We start from the raw sequence: 19471 nt of genomic DNA, 5'->3' as shown, positions 1-19471 counted from the left end.
TTCATTTATTTCAGCACTTTAAATGCCTATTCTTGCTATGTGACTTGTGTAATAGCACTGAAATTGAGTTTTTAAGATTTGGGGATAGTTTTTCTTTCCATATAACAAAGTATATGGGATTATGGACATTTTTGACAGATCTCCATTCATATATCCACCTTGATGATGAAAACAGAAAGAAATGAAATGAAATGTCTAAACTAAAATGTGTTTGCGCTGCTGATACTCAAATTAACATAGTAACACTATCTTACTTATCTTTTCTTTTGGGAAATTTCTTATTATGGATATGAGTTGTTAATTTAAATTCTTATATTTTACCAGAAGAATTGTGTTAAGAATTATTATGTAATTTAAAAATCAATGTTCTTGGTTGTAAAACTATGTCTGCTTTGCCATGTGTGCTACCGAGGTTAAGTCACTCCCCAACTACACAGGAGGAAGCTTGAGTGCTCTGGCATTTCTCTCTTTCTTCCTCTGTCTCTTTCTGAAAAAGGTTAAGCTTCACCAGCTAAGAAAAATAAATGAAGAAAGAAATAAAAGCATTAAATTGGAAAATAATCAGAACTTTATCCCCGGATTTAAGGAGACCAGATGTATTTAAAGTTGAATTGTTCTTGCAAAGCACACTGATAGATTCGTGCTGAAACTTCTTACTTGGGGAGCAACTCGATACATTAGATAGGTTATGTTAGGTTGTAGGAACAAATAGACTATTAACATTTATGATGGCTGAATATAGATGTTTTTTCTCAAGTCATACAATAATCTACTCATGTGTTTTGCTCAGCGAACAGCTGTTAATTTTGTTGATTCAAGTACCTGACTTCTGTCTTGCGGTTTTTACAATTTCTACTGAGTCTAAGAATCAGTTTAGTCGGGAGTTGGGTGGTAGCACAGCAGGTTAAGCGCAGGTCAGGTGGTGCAAAGCACAAGGACCAGCCTATGGATCCTGGTTCGAGCCCCTACCTGCAGGGGAGTTGCTTCACAGGCAGTGAAGCAGGTCTGCAGGTGTCTGTCTTTCTCTCCCCCTCTCTGTCTTCCCCTCCTCTCTCCATTTCTCTCTGTCCTATCCAACAATGACGACATCAATAACAACAATAACTACAACAATAAAACAACAAGGACAACAAAAGAGAATAAATAAATATTTTTTAAAAAAAGAATCAGTTTAGTCACTAATCATATGACCTTAGAGAGCACTCCATGAAATGAATATTTAGTGAATTATTCTGTCTATGTTATATTTATTTATTAGATAGAGACAGAGGGAAATTTAGTGGGAATGGGGAGATAGCGAGAAACAAAGAGACATACCTGTAGCACTACTTCACTTGTTAATCTTCTCCCCTGCAGGTGGGGCTGGGGGCTTGAACCCAGGTCCTCAAGCCTTGTAACATATATGCTCTACTGCCCTGGCCAGTGGGGCGGTGAACAGGGGCTAGGAACCCACGAAACCTGGAATGAAAGGGACAGGAGACACAAGAAATGACAGCAAGACAGAACTCTGATCAAGCTGCAAAATTTTATTGTGTTCACAGGCATTTTAAGGCTTTAGGGAAGGGGGAGCATAGGGGGAAGGGGGAGGCAGAGATCGCGGTGGAGGGTCCCTTGCAACTATTTCTGTTAAACTATAACTATATGGTATGTCACTATAACTATATGGTATGTCACTTAGTTTCTGGCAAATATCCTTCCTACGGGAATTAGAAACTTATCTCGAAGGCTTCTGTTGTTTCAAGGCTTAGCTTCTATCAAGCAGAGAAATGGCTTCTGGCACTCTACTGTGTGCACATTGCCCAGCCACCTATGTGTACTTTATGGTAAATGGGCTGAATGGTTCTGGGACAGATGCTCACATTAGTTTTTTTTGTTTTGTTTTGTTTTGTTTTTTAATTCCTTTCACCTTTCATCTCCATTTTTGGAGTCGATATGTAATTGAGATCTGTTAAAAATTTAAATAATTTTGGGCTGGGAAAAATATCTCGCTTGGATAATATTTTGCTTTGCCATGTGTATAACCTAAGTTTTAGCCTGACCCCCTGGATTGAGGTAAGCTTTGGTGTTGTGGTCTCGTTCAATTTCTCTCAAACTTTCTACTTCTGTCTGCACCTTAAAAAAAAAAAAAAAAATATATATATATATATATACACACACACACACACACACACACATACAATTTCATCTGTTTTGCCACATGTCCACAGTACTCTTTTCCCACCCTAGGAGAGAGAAGCATAAGGAAACATATTAGGACTACTATGAATAAGTGTGAAGTTATTTATTTTTAAAAGAACATATGCCACTTGTATCATGTTAATATTTGCTTATATGGAAAAATAACTAAAAGGAAACACTAAATCTTTTCATGACTGTTGTATTTACTGAGACTGATTTCAGAAAGGAACTTAACAGAAGGGAAACTCACAGTCAGTGTATAAATATTTGTACACTTTAAATTTTCATCCTGTTTATATATTTAATTTAATTAATTTATTTTAATATTTTTATTATCTTTATTTATTTGATAGAGTTAGTCAGAAATCTAGAGGGAAGGGGAGATAGAGAGGAATCAAGGCAGAGAGACACCTGCAGCACAGCTTCACAGTTTGCATAGCTTTCTCCTGCAGGTGGGGACTGGGGGCTTGAACCTGATCCTTGTGTATTTTAGCATGTGTGTTCAACCAAATGCTCCAATTCTCTGCCCCCTTATATGCTGGGCTTTTGTGGGGAGGCCTCTCTCGGGCACAGATTCCCTAGTGTGTCCACCACCCTGTTTTGCACCAGTAGTGGGTGCTTAGGAAAATGTGACCCGAGGCAGCCCGGGTAGAGCCATATGGGACTCTCTCAGTGGCCATTGCTAGTGACACGACAATGAGATGACCCGGATACCATGTTTGGAAACGATCTGTTTATTGAACAGCAAAGAAGGGATTTAAGGGGTCGTAGGAGGAAGTAACATGTATACTCCGTATATGGTTGGAGAGGCAAGGGGTTGGGGGAGGGTCAGAATCTATTAAAGGAAGGAGGAAGCAGGGTTGGTTATCATTAACCAGCAGCCAGAGGGGGATCCTGAGGACAGAGAGAAGATGGATCAGGTATGATCAAAGGAACGGAAGGGTTGGGGAAGGGGGGAAGGAGGGAGGGGGCCTTAGTTACTGTTTGATATATAGATAACGAGATAGCGGGCTATTGTGTCAGGGAATGCAGGGTCCTTGTGAGGCAGGGAGGCTAATAGGTGGGGCGGATCCTGGAGGCTGTGTCCTTCCTTGCTCATTCTCTTAGTAGAGAGAGATTGATAGGATGGTTGTGCCAGGCAGGGTAGCTTCGCGGACGGGAGAGAGAGAGAGAGAGACATGACCAGGCACTCATGGCTGAGTGGCACGCAGTTCAGTCTTTATTCATGTGGAACGTAGTGCAATCTAAGCTATCTCTAATCACAGTCCTGTCCTTATATATCCTGAGGTGGAAGAGTCAGGTCCGAAGAGGATGTATGTAGGATAGGGAGTGGGGAGAAGGAAAAAGCGTGCAAAACAATGAGGATTAAACCAATGCCCTGGAGGCAGAGCGGTGCTTAGTTCACAGTGGTTATGTAAATAGAATACAGTGTTAAGCAGGGGGGATTAAATCAATGAAACAGAAGGGGTCTTAGAAGCGGAATTTAGAAGCATACCAACACGTGCCCCTCAGGCACCCATCCATCTTTCAATGCGGGGTCCTGCATGCTCTACCATATCCTTACAATTCCCTACACTTATACGTTGAATTTTAAAGTAAAAAAGAAATATATTCTTTTAATTATGAAAACAATTTGCACATGAAAATTTTTTAAGTAATTCGGTGTTATTATCTCCCTTTTTCCTGGCTTTAGGGTTCCAACATTACTGACACCTGTACTGAAATGCTCATGTGTGGAGTATTACTGAAAATTTCTTCTGGGAATATTCAAGAACGAGTGTTTTTCCTTTTTGATAATCTTTTGGTGTATTGCAAAAGGAAACACAGGTAAGGTGGCAAACAAGTACATTTTAGAAATGTCTCATCTATTTCACAGCTCCAGCCTTTTTCTCTGTGCCCACAGAAATTCCTTTGCTCAGTGGTCTTACTCTAAGTCCTTTTCCCATGCAACTTGATGAAAAGGAAAAAATCTGAATACTAAACATCAAACAATAGGGAAATTATTGTGTCTCAGTTTTTATGAGCTTTCTAAAAAATGTCTTTTAAAATATTTTAATTATTTACTTATTTATTTATTGGTTAAAGAAAGAATCTAGTGGGAAGGGGGGGAGAGAGAGGCAAAAACCAGCAGTACTGCTTCACCCTTCAAGAACTTCCCCCTTGCAGATGGGGACTAGGGGCTTGAACCCAGTTCTTTAGTATCCTTTATTGAGAAAAGCCATATACTTACCCTCCCACTGGTATACTCTTTTTATCCAAAAACTCAATTTCATTAAAATACCTAGTTTATTTTAATGAAATATTTTAGGTATTAAATAAAATACCTCGATTCCTCTCTATCTCCCCTTCCCTGTAGATTCTGACTAGCTTTATCAAATAAAGATAATAAAAATATTAAAATAAATAAAATGAAATATATAAATAGGATGAAAATTTAGACTGTATAAATATTTATACACTGATTGTGAGTTTCCCTTCTGTCAAGTTCCTTTCTGAAATCATTCTCAGATAAAATAAAGTAGGTATTTTATATTGGTCACATCTCTTAAACCAGCCAGTGTTGCTTTGAATACTAGGGCACAAGTAATTAGCACCTAGTTTAACATTACATATTGTTGAAAAAAATTGTTTTTTTTTGTTTCGAAAACTTTCTTAAATATTATTGCTTCAACATTGCTTTGCCTTAAATTTAGTGACATAATTTTTGTGATTTCATTCCACTGTAAGACGGTTGAAGAATAACAAGGCATCTACAGATGGACATCGGTACCTTTTTCGCGGCCGTATCAGTACAGAGGTGATGGAAGTCGAGAATGTAGATGATGGCACAGGTAAGTCGTTAATAAATTTAAAATGGGAGTAGTAAACAGCCCCAAATACAGACTTCTTTTAAAAAATATATATTTATTTTGTCAACAGGGCTTGGTGTCTGCACTACAACTTCACTTTTCAGCCATATTTTTCTTTTTTTACCTTTCTTTTCTGATGACTCTCTATATGTTTGTGTACTCATTTTTTTTTTTACAAAGTGACTATAATTTTAATGATTTTGACATTTAGAACTGTTATCTGAAGTGTGAGCTGCTATCTTGCTTTAGTGACTTGAATCCTCAAAAGACCACATTGTGCTTAAACTGAAAGAGAGAGAGTATGAGCAGTCATGCTCACACCTCCATCCTGTCCTTTACTGACGTGGCTGACCTTAGTAGAACTTCATCTCCCCTATTGCTTCAGCACTGCCCCCCACCCTTTATACTTTTCATAGCAGACAGATTTTGTGTGTTACCTTCCTTCATTCTTTCCCAGATTATATGATTGTCACTGTTTGTACCATCTGCGCCCCTTATTTCAGTGAATTTTGGTAATATGCTAAGGGAAGAGGGGACAGTAGATATGGGAGATGTGTCATAAAATGCTGTCCTTGAGGACTTCCAGAGGTGGGGCTATGGAGCAGCAGCCCCTGTGTTCCTCTCCTCTCCTCTCCTGGGTCAACTAGGAATACCAAAAAGAGACCACCTGGGACTGCAACAAGACAGCTACCAAATTACTGGTGAGTGCAGACACATGAATCTCATGGACAGAGAGGAGCCTAGGAAGAGATAAGTGGCTGGTAACAGTCCAGCAGTTTACCAGTTGAGACACCACCTCCAGTCTGTTTCACCAACAAAAAAATGGCTGAAGGGAGGAGAGGACTCCCCTAAGACTCACCAAATGCAACTATGAGTCTTCATTGCTAATGCCCTCAGAATCTGGAGCAGCAGCAGCGGGGAGGCCCTGTGCTGACACCAGGGGACAGAGATCTAACCAGGAAACTCAGGAGAAGATCTATACCTCGGTGGCCTAGTGGTGGGGCTGTGAGAGTCTCTTTGCATAACCACTGGATTATCTCTGCCCCACCCTGGTTTATCTCTTGGTCAGGAGTCAGTGATTAAGCTAAGAAGCCTACTAAGTCATTGATTAAGCTAAGAAGCCGTGTGTCTCACCAAGTTCAAGAAACTGATTCCCATCATTTTAGTCAGTCTATTTGTTTTATTCATCTATATTCCTCACTTGGGTTAAAACATGATGGACAGGCGCTGTCAAGGTGAACTAATGACATTAATATTTTAGATGATAAAAATGAAATCAGGTATGAGATCTAACTCTGACTGGTTAATATCCAGAACTAAGTTATATTTGCTAGGTTCGTATGTACATGCTTTGAGAAATGTAGACTAGACATTCCATATACGCTTTAAACTTATTTGAGAGACATGAAGAGAGATGATATTAGCAGTGTGTGGGGATTAATTTTGAGTGCTTATTTTCTTCTAAGAGACAATCTGAGCCCAGCACTGATCTTTCCCCATTCTCATTTAAAGAGTTCTAAAAGGAAAAATGTTACATTTTAAAAATATTTATTTATTCCCTTTTTTGTTGCCCTTGTTGTTTTTCATTGTTTTTGTCATTATTGTTGTTATTGATGTTGTTGTTGCATAGGACAGAGAGAAATGGAAAGAGGAGGGGAAGACAGAGAGGAGGAGAGAAAGACACCTGCAGACCTGCTTCACCACCTGTGAAGCGACTCCCCTACAGGTGGGGAGCCGGGGTCTCTTACCAGGATCCTTACGCCTGTCCTTCTGCTTTGTGCCCCGTGCACTTAACCCACTGCGCTACCGCCCGACTCCCATCAGTTACATTTTTATTTTGTCATAAATAATGCCTATGCTAGTTAGACTTCAGGGATGTTTCCTCTATTATTTGATCAATTGAGAGATTTGTTCACAAAATAATTCTTTCAACATTAATAGTCACGTGAATATTTGCATTTTTTTAAATTTACTTTAAAATGAACCCATTTACATTTTGATCACCACAATTAGGGTCAACTATATCATTTAGCCATCAGTCTCTAGATATTTTGAATACTATATTCTGTCAGTTTCTTTTGTTTTTCTGCCCGAGTATACAATACTTAGCTAACATTCCATCTTATTAAAATGCAAATTTATTGAGTGGATAATAGCTTGTCTACTAAGATTTATAGTTGTGCTAGTTTCAGAAAAACCTCATCTCATTATATAAAACTATGCTGCTTGAAGATCAAGGAAGTTGCAAACTCCTCTGCTTCAAAACAGTTACTTAAGAGTGGCCCAAAGAAGAGGCCCAACTGGCCAACAAACATGAAAAAAGTGCTCCAAGTCATTGATGATCAAGGAAATGCAAATAAGAGCAGTAATGAGATACCACTTTCCACCGTGAGAATATCTTACAGTAGAAAAGATAGAAAACTGTTGAAGAGGCTGTGGGGGGAAAGGGTCCCTTACATTGCTGGTGGTTATGCAAATTGGTCTAACCCCTATGGAAACAGTCTGGAGATTCATCAGAATTCTAGAAATGAACCTTCCTTATGACTCAGCAACCCCTCTCCTAGTGATTTATCCAAGGAAAACAAGAACACCTATCTGAAAATACATATGCTGAGCAGTTTGTAATAGACCAAACTTGGAACCAACCCAAATACCTAATGACAGATGAGTGGCTAAGGAAGTTATGGGGCATATACATTATACAGTTGTGAAAAATGATGGATTCAGGGGCCAGGTGGTGGCACACCTGATTAAGCGCATACTTTACTGTGTGCAAGGACCCAGGTTCAAGCCCCTGGTCCCCACCTGCAAGGGGAAAGCTTCACAACTGGTGAAGAATGGCTGCAGGTGTCTCTCTGTCTCTCTCCCTCTCTATATCCCCCTCCTGTCTCTATTTCTCTCAGTCTCTATGCAATAATAAGTAAACAAAAGAATTTAAAAATTTATTTAAAAAAAATGATGGTTTCATCTCCTGTGTAATATCGTGGTCAGAACTTGGAGGCATCATGCTGAATGAGACAAGCCAGAAAGAGAAAAAGCAAATGATCTCACTTATAGGTGGACCTTAAGAATAAAGGACAGTGGGAGTTGGGCGGTAGTGCAGTGGGTAAGCGCACGTGGCGCAAAGCACAAGGACTGGCATAAGGATCCATGTTCGAGCCCCCAGCTCCCCACCTGCAGGGCAGTTGCTTCACAGGCGGTGAAGCAGGTCTGCAGGTGTCTTTCTCTCCCTCTCTGTCTTCCCCTCCTCTCTCTATTTCTCTCTGTCCTATCCAACAACAGTGACATCAATAACAACAATAAAACAACAAGGACAACAAAAGGGAAAAATAAATAAAGATTTTTTAAAAAGAATAAAGGACAGTAAGGGAAAACATAAGGTTAAAACTGGAACTGCTTATGTGTATAACACCAAAGCAAAGGACTTTGGAGAATGAGAGAATGGGATAGGATGAAGGAACATTGAGATCCTGTAAACCGTTAACTGCCACCCCCTCAAAAAAGAAAAAGTATTCCTTGGACTCCCTCTCCTCTCCTCTCCTCTCCTCTCCTCTCCTCTCCTCTCCTCTCCTCTCCTCTCCTCTCCTCTCCTCTCCTCTCCTCTCCTCTCCTCTCCTCTCCTCTCCTCTCCCCTCCCCTCCCCTCCCCTCCCCTCCCCTCCCCCCTTCCCCTCCCCCTCCCCTCCCCCTCCCCTCCTTCTCCCCCTCCCCTCCCTCTCCCCTCCTCTCTCCCCTCCCCTCCCCTCCTGTTCCCTCCCCTTCCCCCTCCCCCTCCTCTTCCTTTTCCTCTTCCTCCACCCCTCCCCTCCCTTCCCCTTTTCTTTTGTTTTCTTTTTTTTTGCCTCCTGGGTTGTTGTTGGTGCCTGGTACCCACACTAGGAATCCTTTATTTATTTACTTTTTCTTTTCATTTGATAGGACAGAGGAAACTGAGAGGGGTAGGGTAGATAGAGAAGAAGAGATAAAGATAGACACTTGCAGACCTTTTATACTGCTAGTGAAGGGATCTGCTTGCAGATGGGGAGCGGAAGCTAGAAGCTGGGTCCTTCCACCATGCTATGTTCAGTTAACCAGCTGCACCACTTCCTGGCCCCCGATTTTTCATTTTTTTTGAAAGATTGTCAGTGACTAGAGTCAGTTGAACTTGGACATGTCATACTTACTGAATGGTAATTTTAATTTCATTACTTAGTAACATTTCCTGTAAATAAAAAAAAACAACTTTTGATTCACTGAAATTTTTAAGTTCTTGTCATTGCCATTAATAAATTATTATTTTCTTTGACTCAAAACTATTCTAAAATCCTCACTAAGAAAAAGCATTGCAGGATTTTTCATAGTCTTAATTTCAGTCTTTATGAATAAGTTTAATTCTTCTTTGGAGAATAAAGATATTGAGAAATATAATACTAAAGTTAGGAAATGGTTTTATGCAGTGCTAAATTCTTTGAAATAAATGCATATTAATTGCTTACATTGATTATTTGGCAGTTAATACATTATGTAATAACTATACACTTTGATGACCAGAAAGGTAGCATCATGGTTATGCAAAAGATTTTCTGTGCCTGAGGTTCTACGATTCCAGGTCTAACCTCCAGCACCACCACAAACTAGGGCAGTAGTACTCTGGTTCCTCTCTTTGTCTCTTTTCTGCGTATCTCTCTTTCATTACAAACTAATATATTAAAGCAAAAAGAAATACCTTTAAAATAATTATACATTTTGAGTTTTATTGTATGTCTTTATATATGCATCTTTCTCTATTCATATATACACTTTGATTTCTGTGTAAACTGGTATGATCGAAAGTAGCTAGCATGTAAGATTTAAAAAAATTTTTTTAAATATTTATTTATTTTTCTTTTGTTGCCCTTGTTGATTTTTATTGTGGTTGTAGTCATTATTGTTGTTGTTATTGATGTCGTCATTGTTGGATAGGACAGAGAGAAATGGAGAGAGGAGGGGAAGACAGAGAACGGGAGAGAAAGACACCTGCAGACCTGCTTCACCGCCTGTGAAGCGACTCCCCTGCAGGTGGGGAGCCAGGGGCTCGAACCGGGAATCTTATGCGGTCCTTGCGCTTTGCATCACCTGCGCTTAACCCGCTGCGCTACCACCTGACTCCCACATATAAGCTTTAAAAAGGGAGATTGCCCTTTTAGTTCAGAGATTCAGGTGGCACGCCACACTGTCCTTTACAAAAGTTATATTGGTATAGCAATTAACCTTTTATTTGAGACAATAGACTTTATATTTGATTTTGATATATGAAAGAAAAACCCCGTAGCGCACTGGATTAAATGCACATAGTCTGAAGCACTAGGACCCTCACAAGGATTCCATGTGTGAGCCCCTGGCTCCCCACGTGCAGGGGGGTTTGCTTCACAAGTGGTGAAGCAGGTCTGCAGTTGTCTTATCTTTCTCTAGCCCTATCTCCTCTCTGACCTGTCCAGTAAAAAAAAAAAAAGGAAAAATGGCCTCCAGGAGCAGTGGATTTGTAGTGAAGGCACTGAGTGAACTCCAGTGATAACCCTGGAGGCTAAAAGAAAAGAAAAGTCACATGCAGTCACATCCTGGCTTGTCAGGTTCTGACATTAACTGTACAATTTTCAAGGAAAGTTTGAAACATTGGTTGGCGTGGTCTGACACTACTCCATGGACATTATGGGCATATCTTAAACAGAAGAGACATTAAGTCAAAGAGCTCTAGATTAGCTACTGGACTTCAGAAACATAGACTATTCCTAGGATAAGAAGGCAAGTAGCAGAGTGGTGGGAACACATTGGAACCCAGAAGATAGGGTAAAGTTAGTGTAATGAGAATCTGAAGCATGGTTGTCTGTTTAGGTTTGATGAATGGTAAACCAAGCTAAAGACTTAAGTGAGGCTCACTATATCCTCTCCCCTCTCAATTGATCTCTGTCTCTATTCAATAATTAAAAAAACTTGAGTGAGGAAATATCTTGAGGAAATATAGTTTAGGAAGACTCAGAAGAGTGTGTGGAAAGGGCAGTGCCAGATTAAGGAACTCATGACAGATACACAGGATACAGGGTAGCCTGACTACCATGGCCATAAACTTTTCAGTGTTAAGAACATTACCCTGATATCTGAACTTGAGTTCCCTCTGTGGGAAAAATACACCACATTCATTTTAATGTTGGCTCACTTAGTTACGGTAGACTTGAGTGTGGCTATTGCATTTTGTCTAGAAAGTGATTAAAGGGGTAATGGGGGTAATGACACTACTGTAAATGTGGGTGTCTGTTAAGCTTACGTGCTAGGGTTCCTTTAGCTGATGGTCACTTCAGTTGTAGAACATAATATCATGGGGGTGAAGGGTGTGAACACAAACAGTATTTTCACCCTTATAATTCTAGCATGAATTTTAAATTGGTTATTTTTTTGTAGATGCTGAGAATTATGTTGTAATGATTTAAAATTTTTTTTTTATTTAAGAAAGGATAAATTAAAAAAACCATAGGATAGGTTGTAATGATTTTTATCTGCTTTTTAACCCCATTAATATTGATCTGACATACAATTTTATTTGAGATGTGAACATGAATTAAATATCTATGGCTAAAAAGAAAAGTACAAAACTTTATTTTAAAAGCACACTGTATTTTTCCATATAGGGAAATCTTCTGCTAGTTTAAATCTCTATATTATCAGGAAGCATTGTTAAGTATTATTTTATGGGATATATAATTATAGCATAATAGAATATACATATATGTGTATAGTAAAATTTTCCTGACACAAGTGTAACCTGGGATTTTTTTAAAAATTATTTATAAAATAAAATATAAAAAATATTGACAAGACTATAGGACAAGAGAGGTACAATTCCCACCACCAGAACTCTGTATCCCATCCCCTCCCTTAAAGGCTTTTCCAATTCTTTATTCCTCTGGGAGCATGGACCCAGGGTCATTATAGGGTATAGAAGGTAGAAGATCTGGTTTATGTTGAACATGGGCATTGACAGGTCGATCCATACTCCCAGCCTGTCTCTCTTTTCCCTAGTGGAGCAGGGCTCTGGAGAGATGGGAAATTTAGAAGAGTTCCACTCAAGTATATAGACATTTGCTGTTGTTTCTAATCTTCTTTAATTTTTTCCCCCAGAGCACTGCTAAACTCTGTCAACTAGTGATTGTGGGGATTGAACCTGGGGCATTTTATATACTAGTCCTCTGTGCAACCACTGTGTTAGCCCTCCAGCCCCTCTACAGTCTTTTGATAGTGGATTTTGGAATAGTTATTCTGTTCACAGATGGTGAACTTGGAGCTAAATAGGCTCTGGGAACCAGATTATGGGAGAATGAGTTCTAACAATGTCTGCCTCTACTCAGAAGTTATCAAATAAAATCGATCGTTTGAGGAAAAACAAACAACCACAAAAAAGGAGTCCAGAAAGATATTTCTATGAGCTGTCCTTAATGTTTTGTAACTCATTTCCTGTCTGCCTACCATTTTGCTGAACGATGCTTAAGGAAGATGAATGAAAACATATCACTTTAATTGCTGCTGATGCTGATTCAGGCCTTTGGCATGTTTTTCTGTCTTGATATTTTTGCTTTGCAGACTGTCATGTGAGGAAAAGGCTGTTTACAAGTTATTATTCTCTAGGTGCTGTTAGGCACAGAGCTGTAAGGGTTTGCTGTTGACATTTTTCAAATCTAACATGGTAATTCAGCCAAGGTTATGATGAGATGTAGCAACAGTAAAGCCAATTAAATGTGAATTCATATCCAGAGAAAACATTTTTTGTGGGTTTCTATTTGTGTCAGTTATCTGGGATGATACGGTCTTAAAGAATTTATATTTTTCAGCAATGTACAATGATAATGTATTAATTCTTATATATTTCATTCATTATAGCTTAGATAGATGCTCTGTTAGTATACTCCACTTATTTTGATTTATTGTATAGTTCACTAAATAATGAAAAATTGTTCTTTAAGGGTAGTAGGATGGCTCTGAATTCTATAATATTTAAAATAATGTTAGAAAGGCAAAACTAGTATGGTTCCTGAATGATTGACTTGACTAAGAGTCTACTTGTTTAAGAACTTTAACAATATTTTTGGATTTAGAGGAAAGAAATGCTAGTTCATTTGCTTGATTTAATGCAATTTTTTTTCCCTATGGGAGCAATGCTCAGCTCTGGCTCAGCTCTGATGGTGTTAGGGATTGAACCTGGATCTTGGGTGCTTCAGTGATGAGAGTCCCTTCGGATAGCTATTATGCTACCTCCTTAGCTAATGCAATATTTCTATATTGAGCTAAAAGAATCCCACTGTTCAGCACCAATGGAGATCGACCACATTCAAAATAGTTACTGTTTTTATTTTGTGTTCTTCAGTTCATAAATATAGAGCAAAGATATTTTGAAGATTTCAGTGATTTTTGGAGCTTTTGTGAAGCAAAAGCAAAAAATTTTTTGCATGATTGCATTATATAATCTTTCATTTATTCATTAACCTTTACCCTTTAATCTCCAGCTGACTTCCATAGCAGTGGACACATTGTTACCAATGGATGGAAGATACATAACACAGCAAAAAATAAATGGTTTGTGTGTATGGCAAAAACACCTGAAGAAAAGCATGAATGGTTTGAAGCTATTTTGAAAGAAAGAGAACGACGAAAAGGTGAATATATGAGTTGGTCATTATTATACTTTGTGATGATTCTAATTTAGCACAAAGCCGATAACTGGCTGACATGAAGAGAAAATATAATGGTACCTGTGTTCACCTGGAATTTCTCGGTGATGTAAGCCTCATATGAAAGTACTTTTGGAATAAGTTCAGTATTTTCACTTACAACAGAAAAGTGAAACTTTATGTAGTTCACCAAATAATTATATTGTGGAGTGTCTTTCAAGTAGTGTCCTAGCCTGTAGAGCCTGCTAGAGGAGAAAGCTGCAGACATATGACATTATAAGCAACAGTGATATTTCTCAAAATTCTAGAGGCTAAAGATTCAGTGGGCAGCGGGGTCACTATTTCTTACTTCATAGATGGGGAGCTTTACTCACTATGTCCTGACAGAGAAGAGAGGAGAGAACTCTGCATATCTCTTTAAAGACTACTTCATGAAAGCCACGTCCTCATATCTAATCACTATCACATTGGGTGTTAGATTTCAGCACACATATGCACACATGTTTTCAAAGTGAAGTAGTGCTGTTAGTGTCTCTCTCTGTCTCTCTCGATCTCCCCTTTCCCTCTCAGTTTCTCTTTGTCCTATCAAATAAAGGAGAAAGAAATAAAGGAAAATGGCTACCAGAAGCAGTGAATTTGTCTCACAGACACCTAGTCCCAGCAGTAGCTATGGTGGCAATTAAAAGAAAAGGAAGATATCTATATATCTATCTCTATCTCTATCTCTGTATTCTGCTTTCACTGGATATGGTTCTTGCGACTTCTTTAGAATCATTATATAGAGATAAAGAGGGAGAGGGAGAGGGAGAGGGAGAGGGAAAGAGAGAGAGAATGAGACCGAGACCTGTAGTATTATTTCATCACTTATAAAATGTCCCCCCTGCAAGTGGGGGTTGAGGGTCTGAATTCAGTTTTGTGTGGACCTTAATGTGTGCTCTGAGCCTGGTATGCCAATGCCCAGCCCCTTCATACCTACTTTTAACCCACTGCCTTCCAGATGTTTCTCACCTTCATCTGACTTGTCCTGTAGCTCTCAGTGTTGTTGGTAGGGATTTTAGCTTGGGAGAGCACTCTGTTATACAAAGCTCCCAGCACATGGTAGGCAAGCAGTCAATGTCTGTTTGTTGAAGGTATGACTGAACGAAGAAAGCAAACATTGACGTTTCCGTTACCTGTCCTTTGCTTCCTTTTTGATAGGTTTAAAACTAGGAATGGAACAAGACACCTGGGTAATGATTTCTGAACAGGGTGAGAAACTTTATAAAATGATGTGCAAACAAGGAAATCTGATCAAAGACAGAAAAAGGAAGTTGACTACATTCCCTAAATGTTTCCTTGGAAGGTAGGATTGCTCATCTGGGTTCTGGGTATTTATATATGAATTTTAATGGTTTATTTTTCTTTTAAAAATATTTTCTTTAGCTCTTTCTTTCTTTCTTTTCCCACTGTCTTTCTTATCAACACTTTTCAGGTCATGGTTCTGATAAGAGAAAATAGACATGGGCCATGCAGTGCTACAAGGACCCAGGTTCAAGCCCCTGGTACCTCCCTGCAGGGGGGAAGCTTCACGAATGGTGAAACAGGGCTGTAGGTGTCTCTCTGTCTCTCTCCCTCTCCCTCTCCCCTCTCAATTTCTCTCTGTCTCTCTCTAATAAATAAAAAAGAATACTTTTTAAAAATAAAAAGTTTGAAAATATATTTTTTTATTTAAGAAAGTATTAATTAACAAAACCATAGGGTAGGAGGGGTACAATTCCACACAATTCCCACCACCCAATCTCCATATCCCACCCCCTCCCCTGATAGCTTTCCCATTCTCTATCCCTCTGGGAGCATGGACTCAGGGTCATTGTGGGTTGCAGAAGGTAGAAGGTCTGGCTTCTGTAATTGCTTCCCTGCTGAACATGGGCGTTGACTGGTCGGTCCATACTCCCAGTCTGCCTCTCTCTTTCCCTAGTAGGGTGGGTCTCTGGGGAAGCAGAGCCCCAGGACACATTGGTGGGGTCTTCAGTCTAGGGAAGCCTGGCCGACATCCTGATGACATCTGGAACCTGGTGACTGAAAAGAGAGTTAACATACAAAGCCAAACAAATTGTTGAGCAATCATGGACCCAAAGCTTGGAATAGTGGAGAGGAAGTGTTAGGGGGGTACTCACTGCAAACTCTAGTGTACTTCTGCTTTCAGGTATATATTTTACAGTAGTTTACGGATACATGTGAACATATGCTTTCTCTCACAGAAGCTGGTGTATATCTAGGTTTTGGGACTTTGTTAGAAAGTGAACCACCTGAGATGGAATTAGAGTATACTATGAAAGGAAAGGTCTCACCCAAGTAATGAAGCTGAAGGGTTGTCATTCCACACGTGAAGTCTCTGGACACAGTCTGATGTGAAGCATGTTGAGGTGGCAATCGTTGTGTTGTTTAGATTGTGATTGACAGATGCAATATTATTTGATATGGATTGAGAGAGGCATATGGGCCCTATCCAATGGTTCCAGGACTGGGGGAAGTAGAGGCTCTATAGTGGAGATTTGAGGTTCCTGCTGTCATAGGGTTCAAAAAGACAATCGATAGTTAATGTTATCATCACATTATTTGGTAATTGGGTTAACTTTGAAAAGTCCTTTTGTTAGGGTTTGCTGTACAGTACCCAGTATCTTGTATATAGCTGTGCTATTGGTTGCTTCTGATCTACTTGGTCTAGGCTTTTGAGAGAGTCTGCATATCAATTACACAGCCTATATATTAAAAAGATTCAGTCTGTGTTTTGAAAAATTTTGAGACATAATTAATTTTCCCCCTCTAGTATTAATTAACTAGTGATTTATATGACTACATTTTACTAGGAGTGTACATAAACACCATTCCCACAACCAAAAGACTGTGACCCATCCCTCCCACCCACTCCCACCCCCCACTGGCCCAGGAAGCTGCATGTCTACCCCTCACCACAGGGTTTTCACTTTGGTGCCCTACTTACAATTTGGTCAGGTCCTGCTTTTAGTTTCCCTTTCAGATCTTCTTCCTCAACTTCTGTTGATGAGTGGGATCATCCCATACTCATCTTTATCTTTCTGACTTAGCTCACTTAACATAATTCCTTCTAGCTCTGTCCAAGATGGGTCAGAGAAGGTGGGTTCATTGTTCTTGATAGCTGCATAGTATTCCATTGTGTATATATACCACAGCTTTCTCAGCCACTCATCTGTTGTTGGGCACCTGGGTTGCTTCCAGGTTTTAGTTATTATGAATTGTGCTGCTATGAACATAGGAGTACACACCTCTTTTTGGTTGGGTGTTATGGAGTCCTTGGGGTATAACCCCAGGAGAGGAATTACTGGATCATATGGAAGGTCCATGTCTAGCCTTCTGAGAGTTTTCCAGACTGCTCTCCACAGAGGCTGGACCAATTTACATTCCCACCAGCAATGTAAAAGGGTTCCTCTGTCCCCACAACCTCTTCAGCATTTGTTGCTGCTGTCCTTTTTGATGTATGCCATTCTTGCAGGAGTGAGGTGGTATCTTAGTGTTGTCTTAATTTGCATTTCTCTGACAATCAGTGACCTAGAGCAGTTTGTTTGAAAATATTTTTAAAAAGAGAATAAACAGAGAGCTAAGAATCATATTTTGAAAACTGAAACTGTCTATTCATTTCTCCATGATTTTGAATGATTTCATTTATTTATTTTATTTTTTCTTTACTGTATAGAAACAGATAAATTGAGGGGGGAGAGGAGATAGGGAGAGAGAGTCAGCAGCTGCACTATTTCATAACATGTGAAGCTTTCATACTGCAAGTGGGGACCAGCAGAGCCTTAAACCTGGGTTCTTGAACATTATAACATGAACACTCAGCTAGATGTACCACTTCCTGCCCCACTACAATTTCTGATTCATGATGTTTAGGGGTGGCAGTGGGGCAGATAGGGATGGGACAGGAGGTGTGTGGGTTTACTTGTAGGGGCAGAATCTGACAAGGATCAGAGAATGAAAGTCAAGAGAACTGAAGACATATAATCCAACCTACCCGTTATTTTAAAATTTTAACAACTGAGTTTAGGATGAAGGGATATAGATAAGCAGTCTGAAAACAGTGCCTGGAGTCATTCACAGAGCCTCAGATAGAGAGGTCACCAACATTTTGTTATCCTCCCCTCTCCTCTCCTCCCCTCCCCTCCCTTTACTTTTTCTTCATCTCTTCCTCTTCCTCCTCATCCTCCTCCTCTTCCTGCTCCTCTGCTTCTTCCTCCTTCTCCTCTTCCTGCTCCTCCTCTTCTTCCTGCTCATCCTCTCCCTCCTCCACCTTTCTTCCTCCTCTTCCTCCAGTATATCCTGTGCCTCCCCCCGCCCCCCACATTTTTTTCCTGCACGTAGCTGTGAGGGATAATTTCTTCTGGGAGGATGACTGCCTTGCTACTTGAGCCAGATCTATACCAGCTTCTTCCTACATATATATATTTTCCAAATTCTTAGTATTAGGAGTTAAAACTTTTTTTTTTATTTGAGATTTCAGAAACTAGGAGTTTAGTATTCCTCAGTCAATGCCATTGTAATCTTAAAAGCAGCCTGGAGTTGTAGTTCAAAGTCCAGACTTTGGAATCAAGCCATCTTGGCGTAAATTTGGTTCTACCACTAATTACTTAAGAAATTTGAGAAAAAAATTGCTCTATTCTGTTTAAAAATAGAGATGACTGCAGTGTTTAACTGGATCCCTGACATAAACATCCAGCACTTTGGGTGGTGGGTCAGTTGGTTGAGCTCACATGTTACTATGAGCAAGGACCCAGATTCACCTTGGGGTGTGTGTGTGTGCGTGTGTGTGTGTGTGTGTGTGTGTGTGTGTGTGTGTGTACTTGTTAGGGGATGCTTAGGAGTACTGAAGCAGGTTTGCAGGTCCTTCTCAATCTCTTTCTCTGCATCTCCCTCTCCTCTCTCAATTTCTCTGCCTTATCAGATAAAAAAAGAAAACAAAATAAAGAAACAACAACAAACACCTACAGACCATATCAGCTGTTAACCCCATTAGAAAAATACAGCTCAAGAAAGCTTGTGGGCAAAACAGTATGCAACCTTTTCCTCAGTTGAGTCTGGTCCTCAAAGCAGGTCACAAAGTTCTCAACAAATCAGTTGGTACCCCCCCCCCCCATGAATACTATTGTGCAAATGAATGAGTAGATCTGAGCCCGACTTGGTTTTGAATCCTCTTGTTGCCAAACTTCTTGTCATAATGCCATAACTTCCTGTGGCCTTCTAAAATCATTTCAGGACTTCCCTAGGCATTCATAGATATGCACTTTGATTGCTGTGCTTTCCCCCCCATAAGCATGTTGTCTAGTAACTCTGCTGATAGATGACCTGACCATCATCAGATTTCTAGAGAACTAGGAGTAAAAAAAATGAGTCCAGAATCAAATTTGCCCTTCTCAAAGTACTTTCGTTAATCCTTTCCTCAAACCATCTCATGAGCTCAAGTTCAGGCTGAACTGGGTAATGAGCTAGTTCGTTTTGGTGGTATGTAAAGTGTTTCCCAGGACTCCTGATACAAAAGAGTGACTGAGTACATGTTCACTGTATTCATTGTGGCCTTTCCGCAACAGCATCCTACCTTTGTACTCAAGTTTGAGATTATGTCTGATTGATTTTGATTCTCCAGCAGAATACTGCTAGGATCTGTTTGTAAATTGAATTTTTCCTATAACAAAACCCATAAGAAAGGTCCGAAAAGAAAGCTCTGGTAGTGGGAATGGTGCAGAGTTGTACCCTTGTT

At 39.7% G+C, this 19471-nt stretch overlaps 1 protein-coding gene across 3 annotated transcripts in view; it reads left to right on the top strand.

Annotated features, from left to right (window-relative positions):
- The window catches only part of PREX2 (phosphatidylinositol-3,4,5-trisphosphate dependent Rac exchange factor 2), a 300270-nt gene that overhangs the window by 107833 nt on the left and 172966 nt on the right, over window positions 1-19471 (top strand). For all 3 annotated transcript variants that reach the window (XM_060200550.1, XM_007527146.3, XM_060200558.1), the window contains exons 7-10: window positions 3872-4005; window positions 4906-5009; window positions 13537-13686; window positions 14899-15043. In XM_060200550.1, the coding sequence (XP_060056533.1) occupies window positions 3872-4005; window positions 4906-5009; window positions 13537-13686; window positions 14899-15043 (533 nt within the window). The remainder of the gene's footprint in view (window positions 1-3871; window positions 4006-4905; window positions 5010-13536; window positions 13687-14898; window positions 15044-19471) is intronic.

Source organism: Erinaceus europaeus, chromosome 1 (assembly GCF_950295315.1).
Source record: "Erinaceus europaeus chromosome 1, mEriEur2.1, whole genome shotgun sequence".
Lineage (NCBI taxonomy): Eukaryota > Metazoa > Chordata > Mammalia > Eulipotyphla > Erinaceidae > Erinaceus > Erinaceus europaeus.
Note: the sequence above shows the minus strand (reverse complement) of the source record. Positions and strands in the feature narration are given on the sequence as shown.